The sequence below is a fragment of the Tetrahymena thermophila genome, assembly GCF_000189635.1.
Source record: "Tetrahymena thermophila SB210 genomic scaffold scf_8253823, whole genome shotgun sequence".
In the NCBI taxonomy this organism is placed as follows: domain Eukaryota; phylum Ciliophora; class Oligohymenophorea; order Hymenostomatida; family Tetrahymenidae; genus Tetrahymena; species Tetrahymena thermophila.
Window position 1 is genome coordinate 1 of NW_002475930.1, and position 18,200 is coordinate 18,200.

Consider the following 18,200-nt stretch of genomic DNA (forward strand, 5'->3'; position numbering starts at 1 on the left):
ACCCCAACCCCAACCCCAACCCCAACCCCAACCCCAACCCCAACCCCAACCCCAACCCCAACCCCAACCCCAACCCCAACCCCAACCCCAACCCCAACCCCAACCCCAACCCCAACCCCAACCCCAACCCCAACCCCAACCCCAACCCCAACCCCAACCCCAACCCCAACCCCAACCCCAACCCCAACCCCAACCCCAACCCCAACCCCAACCCCAACCCCAACCCCAACCCCAACCCCAACCCCAACCCCAACCCCAACCCCAACCCCAACCCCAACCCCAACCCCAACCCCAACCCCAACCCCAACCCCAACCCCAACCCCAACCCCAACCCCAACCCCAACCCCAACCCCAACCCCAACCCCAACCCCAACCCCAACCCCAATTTATAATTTTATTCTGTTAAATAATCAAAAAGATATTTTTTTCTTGGATTATGACAGTAGTTATGTGTTGTGATAAAAAAAAATATAAAAGCTAATTAATTAAGGGTTTTTTTATAACTAAATAAATAATTAGTTCAATAATATCATAAAAAAATTAAATCTAAACTATTTATTAGATATTAAGTTTTATTAAACTTTTCTACTTTAAAATTATCATAGTATTTCATATTTTGGTTAAATATACTTTATTATTTAATACAACTCTATAAATCTGGGAATTCTGCTATTAAAGGTTCCAAGAATTTTTTCAATTTTACATTCTTAGATATTTTAAATTCATTTTTGCATCTATTAATAGTCCTTTTAAGCATTCTTGTAATGGTTTAAATAAACTTATTTCTTGATTTTACAAAGTTTGGAACCTCTATTAATGAAATTAATTTTTTATTTTATTATTTTTTTTGATATTTATTAAATTAAATTTTATTTTTTAAATTTTCTTAATTTATTAATTGATGATAGATGCTACAATAACTTTTTTGTTATTTTTCTTACTAAAATATAAAATATAAATTCATATAATTTATTTGTTCTTTTCATCTACTATAATTAATTAAATTTCTAAATAATATTTAAAAAAAATAAATAAATGATATAATAAATTACACATTACGACGAATTAGAAATAGTAATTATTTATTTTTTTATGAGCTTACTTTAAGTTTATTTTTACTATTATAAAAAGTTTTTAAACTCTTCACTTTAATCTCATTAGGTCCTCCATATTAATCTGAAGTATATTTAATATATAAATATTATTATTTTTTTTTGATTTTTATGTATTTAACTATCATTTTATTTAAAATATTATTAAATTATCACCAATATTCAATCACTTTATTTTACAAATGTTTTTTAGTTATTTTAAATTTTTTATTTTTTAATTTAATTACCCATTTTTTATTATTTGATATTTTTATTCCTTTTTTCTTTCTAAAAATTTTTATTGATAATAAAACAGTTTATTTGTTTTGAATTATGATATTTTTATTTTTAAAATTGAATTTAAAATAATAAAACTCTTTTATTAGCTTTTTATTTGATTTATTTTTCTATTTCTTTTTTATTGTACTTTTTCTTTTTTTTCTATTCAATCTTTCTTAATTTAACTCATTTTTATTATTTATTAATTCATATCTTATTATTTCATAATTTTTCTTCAGATTTTCCTTCTAAATAAAAAATTTTTTCCTTCAATATTTAAAAAGTGAAAATTTAATTGGTTCAATCGGTGCATAAGCCTTAGGTGCTGCTTTAGCAAATTGCAATAATCTCTCAAATTTGACACTTGATCTTTCGTAAAAATAGTTTATTTGTTTTGGATTATGATATGTTTACTTATAAAAATGAATTTAAAACTATAAACTCTTTTAATTTATTTATTAGCTTTTTTTTTGATTGATTGATTTTTTTCTTTTTAATTTTACTTTTTTTCTTCTTCTACTCTTCAAAAAGCCCATTTTTTCATTTTTACCATTTACTTTTATTATTCATTTCTTATTTTTTAATATTTTTTCTTCATTTTTAAATAACTAATTATATATTTTTCTTAAATATTTAAAAAGATCCAATGAAATTGGTGCAACGGGTGCATCAGCATTAGGTTCTGCTTTAGCAAAATGCACTATTCTCTCAAATTTGACTCTTAATCTTTTGTATAAACAGTTTATTTGTTTATAAAGTTGAATTTTAAATCATTATAGCTTTTTTAATTTATTAAAAGCTTTTTTTTTATTTGTTTTAGTCTTTCTTTTTTATTAAAATTTTTTTTTTCTTCTATATTTTTTAATTTAACTAATTTTTTTATTTTCAACCAAAATTTGCTTTTATTATACATTTCTTATTATTTCATGTTTTTTCCTTCTAAATAACAGATTAATTACATATTTTTTCTTCAATATTTAAAAAGTAAAAATTAAATTGGTGCAATAGGTGCATAATGCTTAGGTTCTGCTTTAGCAAATTGCACTAATCTCTCAAATTTGACACTTGATCTTTGGTAATGCAGTTTATTTGTTTCGGGTTGTGATATTTCTGTTTATAAAGTTGAATTTAAAACAAATTAGCTTGCTTTTTTAATTTATTGATTAAATTTTTATTTGATTTACTTTTTTTTTTTTATTGTGCTTGTATTTTTTTATCTTCTATTTTTCTTAATTTAAATAATTTTTTTATTTTCAACATTTGCTTTTATTATTTATATATTAACTCATTTCATATTTTTTTCATATCATTTCTTTATTTTAATAATAAACTAATTATATATTTTTCTTTAATATATAAAAAGTTGCAATAAAATAGGTACACTCGGTGCATCAGCCTTATTTTCTGCTTTAGCTAATTGCACTAATCTCTCAAATTTAAAACTTGATCTTTAGTAAAAACAGTTTATTTTTTTTGGGCTATGATATTTTTACTTATAAAAATGAATTTAAAAGAATATAAATCTTTTAATTTTCTATTAGTTTTTTATTTGATTTACTTTTCTTTTTCTTTTTTATTGTATTTGTGTATTTTTTTTAATCTTTCTTAATTTAACTATTGATTTATTTTTAACATTTGCTTTTATTATTTAATTCTTATTATTTCATATCTTTTCTTAATTTTTTCTTTAATATTTAAAAAGTAAAAATTAAATTGGTGATTAAGCTCTATCAGGCTTAGGTTCTGCTTTAGCAAATTACATTAATCTTTCAAATTTAACACTTAATCTCGAGTAAATAAAGTTTATTTTTTTGGGTTGTGATATTTTTATTTATAAAATTGAATTTAAAACATTAAAACTCTTTAATTTGTTTATTAGCTTTTTATTTGATTTACTTTTCTTTTTCTTTTTTATTGCTCTTGCATTTTTTTGTTTTATTTTTCTTTATTTAACCCACTTTTTATTTTCAACATTTGCTACTTTTTTTTTCCTTTTACTTAACTACTGTAGGTAATTGTGTTTAAAGATGGTTTTGAATAAGGAGGGAAAATTTTTAAAATAATAATTTTCAAAGAGTAAAATTTACAAATAAGTTATTTTTGGATCCTCCTTATAAATGAGTACCTACGGTAATTAATTATATATTTTTTATTAAATATTTAAAAAGATCCAATGAAATTGGTGCAATTGGCGCATCATTCTTAGGCTCTGCTTTAGCAAATTGCACTTATCTCTCAAATTTGACACTTAATCTTTAGTAAAAACAGTTTATTTCTTTTGGATTGTGATATTTTTATTCATTTAGTATCTTTTTCTTTTTTATGATAGCTGCCTTTTTTTTTATCTTGTTGTCTTCTATATTTAACTAATTTTTTTTACTTTCAACATTTTCTTTTATTATTTATTAATTCATTCCATATTATTTCTTTATTTTTTTTTTTCTAATAAACATTAATTAATATTTCTTTAATATTTAAAAAGTTGTAATAAAATTGGTGCAATGGGCGCAACAGATTTAGGTTCTTCTTTAGCAAATTGCATTAAACTCTCAAATTTGGCACTTGGTCTACGGTAGAAATAGTTTATTTGTTTTTGGTTTTGATATTTTTATTTAAAATTTAATTTAAAACAATATAGCTTTTTTAATTTATTTATTAGCTTTTTATTTGATTTACTTTTCTTTTTCTTTTTTATTGTGCTTATGTTTTTTTTTTCCTTCTAACATTCTTAATTTAACAAATTTATTATTTTCAATATTTACTTTTATTACTTACTTATTTATTTATTAATTAATTTTTAATTATTTCATATTTATTTTTTCCTTCTAAATAACAAATTAATTATATATTTTTTCTTCAATATTTAAAAAGCGAAAATTAAATAGGTGCAATAGGTGAATCAGGCTTAGTTTCTGCTTTAGTAAATTGCACTAATCTCTAAAACTTGAAACTTGATTTTAGGTAAAACTAGCTTATTTGTCTTGGATTGTGATATTTTTATTTATAAAAATGAATTTAAAACAATAAAACTCTTTAATTTGTTAATTAGATTTTTATTTGATTTACTTTTTTTTTTCTTTTGTACTTGTGCTTTTTTTTTATATTTCTTAATTTAACTCATTTGTTTATTTTCAATATTTTCTTTTATTATTAATTTCTTATTATTTCATATTTTTTATTCGTTTTTTCTTCTAAATAACAAATTAATTATTTATTTTTTCTTCAATATTTAAAAAGTGAAAATTAAATTGATGATTAAGGTTTATCATGCTTTGGTTCTGATTTAGCAAATTGCACTAATCTCTAATATTTGACACTTGATCTTCGGTAAAAGCAATTTATTTGTTTTGGATTGTGATTTTAAATATAGAAATGAATTTAAAACGATGCAACTCTTTTAATTTGTCTATTAGTTTTTTATTTGATTTACTTTTGTTTTTCTTTTTTATTAATGTGTGTTTTTTTTTTATTTTAAACATTTTCTATTATTATTTATTAATCCATTTCTTATTATTTAATATTTTTTCTTGAATGTTTAAATAGTTTCAATGAAATTGGTTCAATTGGTGCATCAGGATTAGGTTCTGCTTTAACAAATTGCATTAATCTCTCAAACGTGACACTTAATCTATTGTAAAAGCAGTTTATTTGTTTTGGATCGCGATATTTATTTTTACTAAAAAAAATAATTTAAAATAAATCTTTTTATTTGATTTAATTTTCTTTTTTGTTTTACTTTTTTTTTCTTTTAAATTTTTTAATTTTACTTAGGTTTTTATCTTGAATATTTGCTTTTAATAATTATTAATTCATATTTTTCCTTCTAAATAACAAATTAATAATATATATTTTTTTTTAAATTTAAAAAGTTTCAATAAAATTGGTTCGATAGGTGCATCAAGCTTATGTTCTGGTTTAGCAAATTGCGCTAATCTATCAAATTTGACACTTAGTCTTGAGTAAAAACAGTTTATTTGTTTTGAATTATAATATTTTTATTTATAAAATTATATAACACACTTTTAATTTGCTTATTAGCTTTTTATTAATTAAATTTTCTTTTACTTTATTATTTTGCTTATTTTTTTTTATTTATTAATTTTAAATATTGTTTTTAATAAAAAATTTTATTCTATTTTATTTTTTTAGTATTTTATTTTAATTTAATATAATATAAAAGCCAATAATAAATCAATAAATCACAATAATTGTAAATAAAAAGCAAGTGCCTTAAATAAAAAAGATTGGTTGTCTTTTAAATAAATTTTTTGAAAAATGAAGAATAAATATGAAATATCTGAATAAAGAAAATAATGTGTCTTAATATATAAAATTTTGAATTAAAAAATTTAACCTAAAATATAAATAGATTTATTATTTTTTTTATTTTTTAATTTCTTTTTAATAAAATTAAAATTAAAAAGTAAAAAAATAAACAATTAAAATAATATTAAATTATTAATTAATTTATTTTTTACAAGAAGCTTCTTAGCTATAGAAAAAATATGCCGCCTCAAATAGCAATAAGCTATTATTTATTAAATAAATAAATAAAAAAATAAATTCATCTTATTTTTTTTGAGTTAGATAGATTACGAAATAAAACAATAAAAAAATTACTGAATTCTGAATGTAAAAACAGTTTTGTAAATCAAATATTTGGTCATTGCCTTAAAAATTAAAAAATTATTTTCTAAAACATTTTTTTTAAAGAATTAACTAAAATATTTAAAACTTCATACATATATTTTAATAATTAACATAAAACTAATTAATTATAAAGTAAATAAAAATGAATATTTAATAAATCCATAGTATTTATTATTTATTGGGCTTGATCTTTGCTTTCAATCATTGTTACTAGACTAAGAGTCTTCAAAATTAACTAATTCATTATTATTTTATTCACTTTTTTTTTTTGGTGTTTACTCAAAATTAATTAACTCAATTTACTAAATATCAGGAGACATATTATTTAGTGATCTTTTAGAATTAAGCTGAATGCTCTCTCCAATTGAGAGCTTAGATAGAACATTTGGTATTGGAATAAAAATATTTTTGGGGTTAAGCTCTGGTTAATTTACTTATGATTCTTTTTACAAATCTAATGTCATATTTTAATATTAAAATTTGGATGGAATAGTGTTATCTACTAACTCGCTAGGTGAAATTAAGTCATTGAATTTATTTTAATAATGAGAAATTTGTAAATCAAATTGATTTATTTGCTAAAATTAATTGACATTTTTAATTTATTCTGGCTGTTCTTCAAACGATTCTTCTGATGAAGAAGAAGTATATTTTATTTAATTTTTTACTTTTTTGGTTTTTATTTTTTCTTATTAGCTACAAAAATTAGATTGGCTTCCTACAGCTTGGTTAAAATTGAGGGAATTTTCAAGAGATTAAATATTTTTAAAATTGCTATTCGAAAATGCTATTCTAGAATTTATTAAATCAATATTACTAAATTAATTTGCTCTCTCTTTATCAACTGTTTAATCAATTCTTTATAGTTAGATCATAAAATCATCAGTAGATTTAATACTTTTATTATTTTATACATTCTGTGTTTCTGCTTGCTTTTTTGTATGGTGAGAAATCAATAATTCTGAAGGTGTTCCTGGTTAAGTAGTTTGTCTAGACTGAGAATTCATAAATCTACTCAAAAACCCTCTTTATGTCAATGTTTTATTCTTTTTAGTCGCACTTTAAGAATTCTATATAGAATTAAATGATGGATTATTGTCTTATTATGACTAGAGAAGATTTTTTGAAGAATGTTTGACTTTTTGGTTTTCATCGCCTATATAAGATGTGTTATCTATGCTTGATTTCTTAAAATTTTTTGCTTGATTATATTAATTTTATTCTACTTGATCTTATTTTTTATAATCGGGTTGTTTAAAATCAATTTAATCTGGTTGGTTGATTAAACAGTCGCTTTAAACGATGCTTTAGCTTCTTGCTATTTTAAAGGCATCAAATTAACTATCTTCTTCTTTAATGTCACTTAAAGAATTAACATTTCTAATGCTTTTACGGGAAGTTAGAGAATTCTTCTTCATAAATTTTGCTGCACCGTTAAATTAGAATAATTCAGAAATACTACTAGATTTTTTATAAGGACTAGAAATTGATTTTGATGAATGGTTTTATTTGCTAAAGTCTAAAGTTTAATCTTAAAAATTGAATTATAAATTATTTTGTAAGGTTGATTTTTTAATTTATTTTTGTCCTTTTTCCAGAATATTTTAAAGATTATTCCTAAAACTTATTTTCTCAACAAATTCTATGACTTTTTTCCAATTTTTATTTACTCTTAACAAGTTTATAGGTTTTTTGATGACCATGTACTTGAATAAAAAAGGAATTCTTGCCTTAAGGAAAAGTTTAAGCTTCAAAACTTACATGCTAAACTTAGCTTCTATCTTCAAAAATAAAGCAATGAATATATTTATTAAAAGGAAAGAGTTGTGAATAATTATTGTTAACACTATGACTAAATTTTTTGATATTTCTGAGGGAGGGTGTTCAATGAAAGCGTTAAATAGAGCAATAACTACTAAGACATTGATTTAAAGAAAATCTAGTTTATTTAATTTTATTAGTATGTATGGCTTTACCCTGCTAGTAATGTACTAATAAACAAATAAGACTAAGCAAATTATGATCAGTTTAGCAACCTTAGCCTCTGCTAAAAAAGTACCAATTAACACTATGCCTATTTTAAAATATGATTTCACAAATTCCCAAAAGTAATATTTTTATTTATATTCCTAATAAAGAAATCCGAAGCTGAATCTAACTTAAAGAGAATCTAGTCTATTGCTTTACTTTTTAAGTAAATAAAGTATAACTAAAGGAATAACAAATATCCATAAAAGTAAACCAGGGATAACCATTGTGCCTACATATAAGACATGCTTGTTTGTATAGCATTAAAATGTTAGGTCTGTAGCAATATACATTTTATTATCTATTTCCTTACATGAGATTGTCGAAAGAAGTATTTAAACTTAACTAGGCTACATGAAAATTAGTAAAAAGAATAGTCCATTATAAAGATGATAGACCATCATCTTTTTACTGCTATTCATAGTAACATTTATGCAGGCAAAATGCTGTAAAGTTTTATTATCTTTGTACTTAATCAAGCATTTTTATATGCAAAATAAAATGCTATAGACAATAACTATTATAAGCATAAAAATGAATGGAAGGATATAGCTCCATAAAACTCTTAAGAAAACTACAGACACAGTATCCTCATCAATTTTACTAAATTAACAATCGAAAATATTCAAAAAGTGCTAAAGAGGAAGCGAGAGTATATCAGGAAAGTATGATAAAATAGGAGGTAAAGTTAAGTAGTAACTATTTGTAATCAATGATATTTAAATGTAATTAAGAATTATTTTAAAATAAAATGAAGAAATATCTTGCATTGAGCTCCTATTAGATACTAGGATTCTACTCATCCTAAAATAGTAAGAATAAGAGTACTGCTTACTCATTTTAATAGACATGTTAATTGAAAACACAACATAAGCTAATATGAAAATAAATATTCCTATTATAGGAAGAACGAAAGTCTTATTTTGCACATCATTGCACTTGATACAGTCATATTTGCCTGACTTCATATATTTTGTATCCCATACTTTTTCATAAATATCACAACTTTCACACAGAGGACCAACTTTTCCTTCATCGCAATAGAGTCTATTACCTTCTAGAGATCCTTTTTAAATTAAATATGTTTAATATTATTTTTTGCATTCAATTTCGATAAATATAAATTGAAATATTAATTAATTTAAAATTCCCCTAATAAAGGAAAATATAATTAATTATTATATTTCTTTAGGAAAAAAAAAATTTTAAAATTTCAAATATTAATTTATATTTTTTTTTTAGACTGAGTTAGCCTAAAAATAAAAAAAGATAGTGATTTCTCTTATTTTAAATTACCTTTGCAGTTAGATGGTTTATTTACACAATAATAAATATTATCAGTATTTTCGTTGCTTCTCCAGTAACCCTCTTTTAAGAGGATTATATCTTTTTCACAGTGATAAGCCGAAGGTGGGCATATTGTACACTCCACTGAGGATTGATTTTATGTAGTGACTAAAGAATAAAATCCGTTAGGACAAGGTATACATTATATAATATTATCAATAGAGACCTACCTTTCTCCTGTTTAACATTTTCTAAAATTGAAATAAATAGTATAGTTGTTTGATGTTTAATTTTGTCCATATTATATTTAAGTAAAACTACTTATTAGTTCTATCTTTTGATTTTTAATTGGATTTCCTACAACTTAAAGGTTAGGTAATCTAAATAATTTAGTGTCTTCGTTATAATCTACATAAGATATACTTTGCTAATTAGATAGTTTAATAAGATCCTAATAATCAGCTATGGCTGAAATCTTAATTTTTGCTATTTCCTTTTGAATTTCATCAGGGTAATTGTTCAATTTTTGTTTGTTAATAATTATCTAGTTATTTTCCTCATCTATAATTTCAAAAAAGAAATTCAAAGTACTGCCACTCCTAAAATTAGATATAGTGGTACTACTTGAATCAATGTCTATATTACATTTTTCGTCACAAATAATATTTGTTTTGCAATATAATAGATTACTAGCTATATTTTTACCATAGATTTCTGCGTTATTTGAAAATGAAATGTCTGTATTAATTGGTTTAAAACCATTATAATATATACCTCCACCTATTAATGCTTCGTTGTACCTTATTGTGGTATTTTCTGTGAATAAAAAAGTATCTACTAAATGGATAGCACCTCCAAATTCCATAGCTTTATTTTTCTCAAATGTACAGTTTTAAAAGCTAGCTTAATAATCAATACTAATCAAATTAATAGCTCCGCCTTTTGCTGCTTGATTATTTGCGAAATAACTGTTTGTTATATTAACATTGGAACCCTATATTTTAAAAACTCCACCTTCGGCATTTAAATTTATTATGTTACTAAAAATGTTATTCTCGCCTATTAACGAAAAATTGTTAGAATAAATCCAAAATAAGCTATTTCTATATTTAGCATTAGAAATATTCATATTTTTAAAAGTGAGATTATCATTAGTTAGGTAAACCTTTTAACCTTTTTAAAAGTAGCTATTAGTATAAAAAAAGAAAGATATATTCTAAAGGTTGTTTCCATAAACAGTATTTAAAATTGAATTTTGCACTCCTTCAATATCAAAGATAGCCTTTTAATATTATCCCTAAGATGAAATAATATCAAAAGCCTTGAATTTTTCTATTTGCAGATAATTAGTATCTCTTATTGATATAAAATTGTATAGCTCATTCCCACACAAGATATTGCTTATTATTGTGTCACTAATAAATAAAGAATCTAATTCAAATAATAATAAAAAAAAATATCAATTTAAAAATAAAATATTCAAGAAAAAATTACTAATGATTTAGTTAAAAACTAAGAAATAGCGAAACTAGAATTTTTTTAATTAAGTAACTGAAAATTTTTAAAAGACTACATCAGATATGTTAGATAATATGATAAAGGCTTGATTGCTTATATTCTTATTTAAAATATTTTCTACATTAATAGTAATATTTGAAATTACGAGTTAATCAATGTTTTAAAAAAAAACACCTGAATTAAAAGTATTGCTTGAGAATTAGGAGTTTTAAATAGCTACCTTTTTTTTATTTTGTATCGTTAGATTTAAGTTATCAGGAAATTAAAATGAAACTCCAGAGTATTAGATGTTCTATTTTTTAATGCTAAAAAGTGATGTTAATTAGATTTTATTTTGAGAAGACTCATCTTAAAACACTTTAAGTTCGTAAGCATCTGATTGTAACTCTTCAATAAGTTGGACCTTATCAATCAGAGTAATTTAAAGTATTATTTTTTAGACTTACTAATTCAGAGTATTTTTATACATTTAAAGATTTTCAAGGAGTGATATTTAGTCTTTTCTTGTCAAGTTAGATTTAATATTTATATAGCAAAGAGGTAACTAAATTTAATCAATGTCATTTATCTATGTAGAGTTATTTATTAAAAATTTAAAGTTTATCCTTTAATAATCTTGCACTCCCTTAATTGAAAATTTATCATATGTTTAATCAACTCCTAAGTACATCAATTTCAGAAAGATAAAATTTGTTAAGTTAATCTCGTAAATCTTTGATAAAGAAACCAAATCTAAAATTATAATTTTTTATTGTAAGGTACAAAAAATATATTATTACAAGATCAAAAACTAATTCATTTTGATACCCTTGAAGGTTTTTACAACTGTATAGTAATTGCTTGATGTTTCTTTCAATATGGTTGGCAATGAAGACAGTAGAGGCTTTTAATTATTTTTGTAAATGTTTGTCTGTAAACTGCAAGACAAAGCAAAGTAGTTTGTGTTCTAAGAGGATAAAAGAAATTTATTACCAGAATAACAGGGGTAAGGAATCGATTAATATTCAAAGTAAGTTTAAGAGACTTGATCAAATTAATATAGAGCTATCCTTTTCAGTGAGTCTTCTGAGACAATTAGATCATTCGTTCCCATCAGATAGAACTATAAAGTATCATTATTAATAATCTTACATTTCATCACTAAAGAATATACTCCACTAGCGCTGATATCCAAGCTATAAATTAATAATTTAATATCTGTAACAGCAGCAAACATATCATGCTTAAGCTTTTGAAAATAATAAAATACATTCCCTTCAATTTAATAGGTAATGGTTTTAGTGCTGTAACTTAGATATAAGATTTTTTCATATGCATATATTGCTGCAGTATTATTTGCTTTTGAAATTATATCGATGGGAAAGACGTTACGGCTTAAGGTAGCAAAAGTATATAATATTATTTATTTCGAATCAAAAGAGTATTAAATGTCAAATATTGTATTATTTGCTACCATGAAAATATTTTCTTAATTCGATAGCAAATAAGGCTGGTTTGATAAACCGAAATTACTTTAAATAGTATAAGTATCAAGGATTAAATCTTTTTAAAAACAAAAAATCTAAAAATCATTAGCTACAAGTGTATAGTGATTATTGTATACCTTCTTTACAACCATATGAAATTTGGTGTAGTTTAAATACATAATCTATTTATATTTATTGTTTAGAGAATCGATATAAGCTAGAATTCCTTGTTAATCTAAATTATAGTACTCATCAATACTATCATTCTTATCAGTAGTTTTTAAGTCTTCAGTGATAGCAAAGTAGTTTGCATTTTTAGAATAAATATATTTTAATTAAGATTCATCTTATCCAGTAATATATAAAGATTAGTATAAATGGGAAATTGGTTAAAGTTGATTCTAAACTAACCTTAAATCGATAGCCATAAAAGTAAAATCGTAATTGATTGTAAATACTTAATTAGAAATTTCGTCTAATTCATATTAATAATTTAAATAATACTCATTCTATGGAAGATCAACTTGATTGGTGATTTAAAGACTCTATAAATCAATTATTCTTATTTAATTGCTATTTAACTAATTGGTTTCAATGATATAGATTTGGCTTGAGTTTTTATTTGTAAACATAATTATTTTTTGATAAGCTGCAATAGCTTTTATTTTTTTCATTGACAAAAAATCATAAATTGTTAATTCGTTTTGTATTAGCACTATGAGATAGTTTAGTTCAGAGCAAAATGAAAAATCTAAAATAGATTAAGGATTTAAATCTATATTTCTATAGATAGAAATCTGCTCTGTTTAATAGATATATAAGATTCCTTGGTTGATTAGAAATAAATAATTTTCATATAAACGTATCGGTGCTTCAAAAAATATCCCTTCATTTAAAAATTTGCCCAGTTAACTCTCTAGATCATAAACATACAAATAGATTCCATAATTTAAGTAGACAATACTTTAAGAAAATAATTTTTTTGATAAAAGGATATCATCATCTAAACTTATTTCATAATATTTGATAGTGCAAGAACCTATATCTACTACAGCAAGAGTATTAAGCTGTTTACCTGTATATGGATTTTTATGTGATAGCAACAGCTATATTTATTGGTTATTAGAATTAAATGCAATATCGTTCTTTTAATACTATTTTAAATCTATTATTTCACAAGTCTTTTATGTGTAATTTAAATACATATCAATTATCATAACTGTTTATATTTAAAATTTTTATTAAAATAAATTAAATTAAATTAAATTAAATTAATTATTACTGCTGGATTCGGTTACAAAAGCTGCTAAATTATTTTGTAAAGGCTATGCAAGTTAAAATGTTTAAAGATTTTATGGTTTGAAAAAAGTTTATATTTGAACAGTTTAATTTTAAAATTTAATTAAATTAACTTGACTTTTCTAAACAATAAAAGACACAGGTTAATCATTCATCCACCATGCAGGATTGAACACACTATCTTCTTGATTAATAGAAAAAGAGTATAACAAAGCTTTCGTACTTATACAAAAATACCTAAGTATTATTTAATTGTCAACAGATAAATGATTTACTAACAATAAATTAAAACTTGAATGAATTAAAATTTATTATTAAGAATAGCTTTGCAAATTCTCCTGAGACTGGCTGTTTAATGAAATGGAGTTTGGATCATTATAATCAAACTATAGCATATTTTAACTGTATAAAAATATCTTTTTTCTTTACATATCAATATCAAACCTCATATAATTTTACTTTTTAAATAAAATATTTTAAGTCAATTCAATTATTTTTTAAAATAATAAATTAATTCTATCAATTTTAATTTATTTTATATATATAATTTTGCAGAGAATTTTAAACATTTCAAATTTATTTTTGAAAATATATTTTTAGTAAAGGTTAAACAAATGTTATGAGGATTTACTTTTTGATTGCTATTAAATAGTATTTTCATTTTTTACTGTTGAATTTAAGCTGTAAATTTTGAGTTATTTTATAAAAGATTTTATTCTCAATAAATAATTTAAAAGGCTAGAATAAATATTGAAACTATTAAAGCATTCATTATATTCAAATAATTACGGTATTATATTTAATATTGCAAATGCAAATTTCAAAAATTTTTTGGATTCAATATTCTTTTTAACTTAATATCCTAAATTTCAGTGTATAGCCTAGAAAAAGGTAGTATTCTAGAGTACCACATATATATAAATATATATAAAGGAATTTTTATTGAGAAAGTGATATTTATTAATTCAAAATAAAATTAATTTATTGAAAAAATTAAATTGTAATTGTAAGAAAAATTTTAATTTAAAAAAATGATCATTAATTAAGAGTTAAATTAAACTTACCTGATCAAAGACTTTTCTGTACTGATTAGAAACTAAAGAATCCTAGTTATTAGCATTAAATGTAATGATTGACGGATCATAATCGAAGCAAGGTAGGATTATAAATCTCTTCTGAAAATCATAAAATATTTATATATTTGAAGTCTACTAAAAGCATTTATCTCTAAATGAGTTAAAATTTTATTTGGTGATATAGTCATATACTAAAATTCTACCTGACTAAAAGAAAAATATAGTATTACAAGAAATAATAGGAATATAGTAAATTGAAAAGTATGGCTGACCACTTTGAACAGACTCTAGTTCATATAAGCTGTTAAATACTTAGAGTGATACATTCATAGTTCCTGGCCCACAATCTACAATTATTTTATTAGCCAGGAAATCGATCTTAACACTTTAAACAGATTCCAAAGGTTTTAAAGTAACATTTAAAGTTTTAGCTACATTAAAATTATTGTCTATGACATAGACAGATTGCATATTCCAAGCGATGATTTATGTTTCATTTAGTTTTAACAATTTTTTGAAACTAAATTGTATTTATGTTTATGAATATGTAAAATCTTAAAGATTTATTTTCCAAATACTTTGATCTATAATAATAAATAAATTATTTGAGATATCCACATACTAGAGAACAAAATATTGAGGAAAGTTGATTGATTTTATCAAAAGCATATTTTAATGTTGAATTTAATATATGTTTACTAAATTACCAGATCCATTTGAAATAGTAACAAATATGTTAGGGTCAATGAATATGTTCTAAAAACTATTAAGAAGTTGATACGAGAATATTAGTTCCAAGGTCTCGCTGTTAAAGACATAGAGATTTTAAAAATATATAACCAAAACTTATTTAAGAGAATCAATATACTTAATATAATCAATATTTAACTCCTAAAGATAAGATTTACCACTATTTTAGATATTTTGGAGGAAATATTTATCATCAACATTATATCCAGCATATTTCATTACAGTTAGTTATGTATTTGCATATTAAACGAAAAGGTTACCAATTAATAAGTATTAAGTCTAGATCAAGCTTTAAGCAACTCTATACCTTGTTAATTGCATATTCTTTGGATTGTAAGTAAATAAATTTCCAATATAAAGTTAATAAAGGTTGGTTATAGGAGACCTAGGTGTGTCAAGTATTATAATTTATTGCGAATTTTAATTGAGTTATATTAATTAAAGAAAATTGTAATCAGAACATATTTAATTTTGCATCTAGCTATCACAACTTAATGTAGAATCTTAGTTAAAAACAATATCTTATTGATCAGTATTAAGTTGAGCTACTTTTGTTACATATTTATTCCTGAAAATAATCTGATTGTACTACTGTAAAAAAATTATTGAGTTGTACTATTAATCTAAGAAATATTGCTAATACGTTTAACTGCTAATATTGTAAAAGATTAAATAAGTTGTATTATAAAAGCCAATCAAATTCTCTATCTAATTATCTATAAAGTGAAATTACGAACTGACAGGGAATACACTTTTTACAGTATCGTCTCTGGAATTTACAATAATAATGCTTTGATAATTTCCTATTATTTACCAGTAAAAACTAACTTTTTGTATTTGTTCTATCTTAGTAGCCACTTTAGCCAAACAAATAAGTGACTGAGTGACAAAGACATTCAACTAGCACAGAGAAGTATTGTTCAAGGAAATAAACTTCAAATTTAATATTTAATTTACAATATCAGCTTTAATAACTTAAAGAGAAGACTGCTGATAGATACCAACTTCTAAGAGTGACTACTAAAAAACAAACTATTATTAAATTAAAAAGAGTTAGCAAATATATATATAATTAACTTTGGTATGATGCATTAATAATCAATCATACATTAAAATAAATAAATACTGATTAATTATTTTCAAATTTTAATTTTTTAACTCAAATAATTTTAACTAAAAAATTAGTATTTTAAATTAATCTAGCAATTCTTTAAGTCTTTTGTAAGGTGAATTGCTATACCAAAAAACTACTTTTTACATGTTAATTGTAAATAAATCAAACTTTTTTTTTATTAAATTTAATAGATTTAATCTGATATTTATTGCTATCAGTTCTTTAAACTTCAAAATGAATGATCAAATTACATCTCCTTCTTATATGTCCCATAGAATTATCTCGCAGTAAGACCAGGAAAGTAAGTATTTAGATTAAATGAAAAGAACATCGTCAATTGGATATTAATGGAGTCTTCTCAGCTTGCTAACTAACTCCAGAGTATTTTTATCCCAAATAAATATGAAATTTAGCTTATCAAAGCTTATAAAGTATTTATCACTGATATCTTTCACTCCTGTAATTGTATCACTATGATAATTATTCCCAAAAGACTACATTATTTGACAGTCTAATATCCTCTCGCAAGTTCCATACAGCAACTAGCTGTCATAATTTGGATCACATACTGCTACACAGGATTAAGAGCTCTTTTAGAAGTAAGTCCCCTAAATACATGTTGAAGTGCATGTATTATTTACTGAAAATTCAAAATTTTTTATACACTTTATACACTCCTAGCTCGAATTCCATTACTCGCAATATGGATTGGATGATTATTTATTGATTGTTTCTGTGAATTCTATTTTAAATAAAGATATTCCGATAAAATAAATGCATCAAAGCGACATAAATGGTACCTTACTATAGCTATGCTTTAGAAAAGGCTGCAAACCCTGTTATAAAAAATACAATAAATTAACAAAAGTAATTTATATTCATAATCTTAATTTCAATAAAATATTGATATTTAGTGTATAAAATTCTTAAATTTAGAATGAGTTTAATTAGGAAATAAAATTAATGATTATTATCTAGCTAGTTAACTAATAAATTGAATGCAATTATTAACTAAATAGTGAATGAAAAACTTTTCACATATATTAAAAACCATGCATTTACTTTTCCTAATTATTTTTATATAAGAAAAAAGTAATCTTTTCTATTTACTTTTGGTATTATTTATTACATTTTTTAGCTTTTCGAATATTTTAAACATTACTACTCAAAAGAAACCTTCATTCAATCAACAAAGTTTTCATCTTGTACTATTTAAAATTTTGAAACTTTTTAAATATTCCTTTTTATGATGTTAATTGTAATATTTTTTTATTGTTTTTAATTATAAATTCCTTCCAAAAGTTTATTAAATACAGCATATATATATTTATCTACCCTATGCAAAATGCTTATATAAAAAGACTAAAGATTTTCTATCTATTTTGCTTGAATAGTATTTTATATTATTTTTTCTGTGAAAGAAAATGAAATTATGATTTGAATATTTATTTTTACATTGAAATAAATCTATTTTGATAATAAATATTAATTTATTTAATTTAAAATTAGAAATTAAAAATAGAACTCCTAAAATTTATTTTTTAACAAAAAAATTTTTAATTATCAGTGGGATTTTAAATAATTTTACAATAATAAATATTAAAAAAAAAATAATTTTATTTTAAATCAATTATTTATTTAT

The 18,200-nt window shown here is 22.7% G+C and overlaps 3 protein-coding genes across 3 annotated transcripts; 1 reads left to right on the forward strand and 2 right to left on the reverse strand. All coding sequences in view use genetic code 6, as the record gives it.

Moving 5' to 3' along the window:
• Positions 1 to 1,654: 1,654 nt before the first annotated feature.
• Positions 1,655 to 5,329, forward strand: TTHERM_000676909 (cyclic nucleotide-binding domain protein; the record flags this gene model as incomplete). The annotated part of the gene is made up of 11 exons (XM_012801012.1): positions 1,655 to 1,744; positions 2,012 to 2,101; positions 2,356 to 2,445; positions 2,734 to 2,823; positions 3,073 to 3,162; positions 3,539 to 3,628; positions 3,853 to 3,942; positions 4,242 to 4,331; positions 4,608 to 4,697; positions 4,914 to 4,986; positions 5,240 to 5,329. Coding segments are annotated over 11 exons (972 nt in total), but the record flags the coding sequence as incomplete, so codon positions are not given.
• Positions 5,330 to 6,217: 888 nt separating this feature from the next.
• On the reverse strand, positions 6,218 to 13,524 carry TTHERM_00676910 (transmembrane protein, putative; the record flags this gene model as incomplete). Its single annotated transcript, XM_001027766.2, has 3 exons — positions 6,218 to 9,114; positions 9,345 to 10,766; positions 10,830 to 13,524. The coding sequence occupies 3 exons, from the start codon at positions 13,522 to 13,524 to the stop codon at positions 6,218 to 6,220; spliced, it is 7,014 nt and encodes a 2,337-aa protein (XP_001027766.2).
• A 1,496-nt stretch (positions 13,525 to 15,020) lies between these two features.
• TTHERM_000676913 (hypothetical protein) lies at positions 15,021 to 17,058 on the reverse strand (the record flags this gene model as incomplete). Its single annotated transcript, XM_012801013.1, has 4 exons — positions 15,021 to 15,278; positions 15,394 to 16,096; positions 16,178 to 16,476; positions 16,810 to 17,058. The coding sequence occupies 4 exons, from the start codon at positions 17,056 to 17,058 to the stop codon at positions 15,021 to 15,023; spliced, it is 1,509 nt and encodes a 502-aa protein (XP_012656467.1).
• Between the last annotated feature and the right edge of the window lie 1,142 nt (positions 17,059 to 18,200).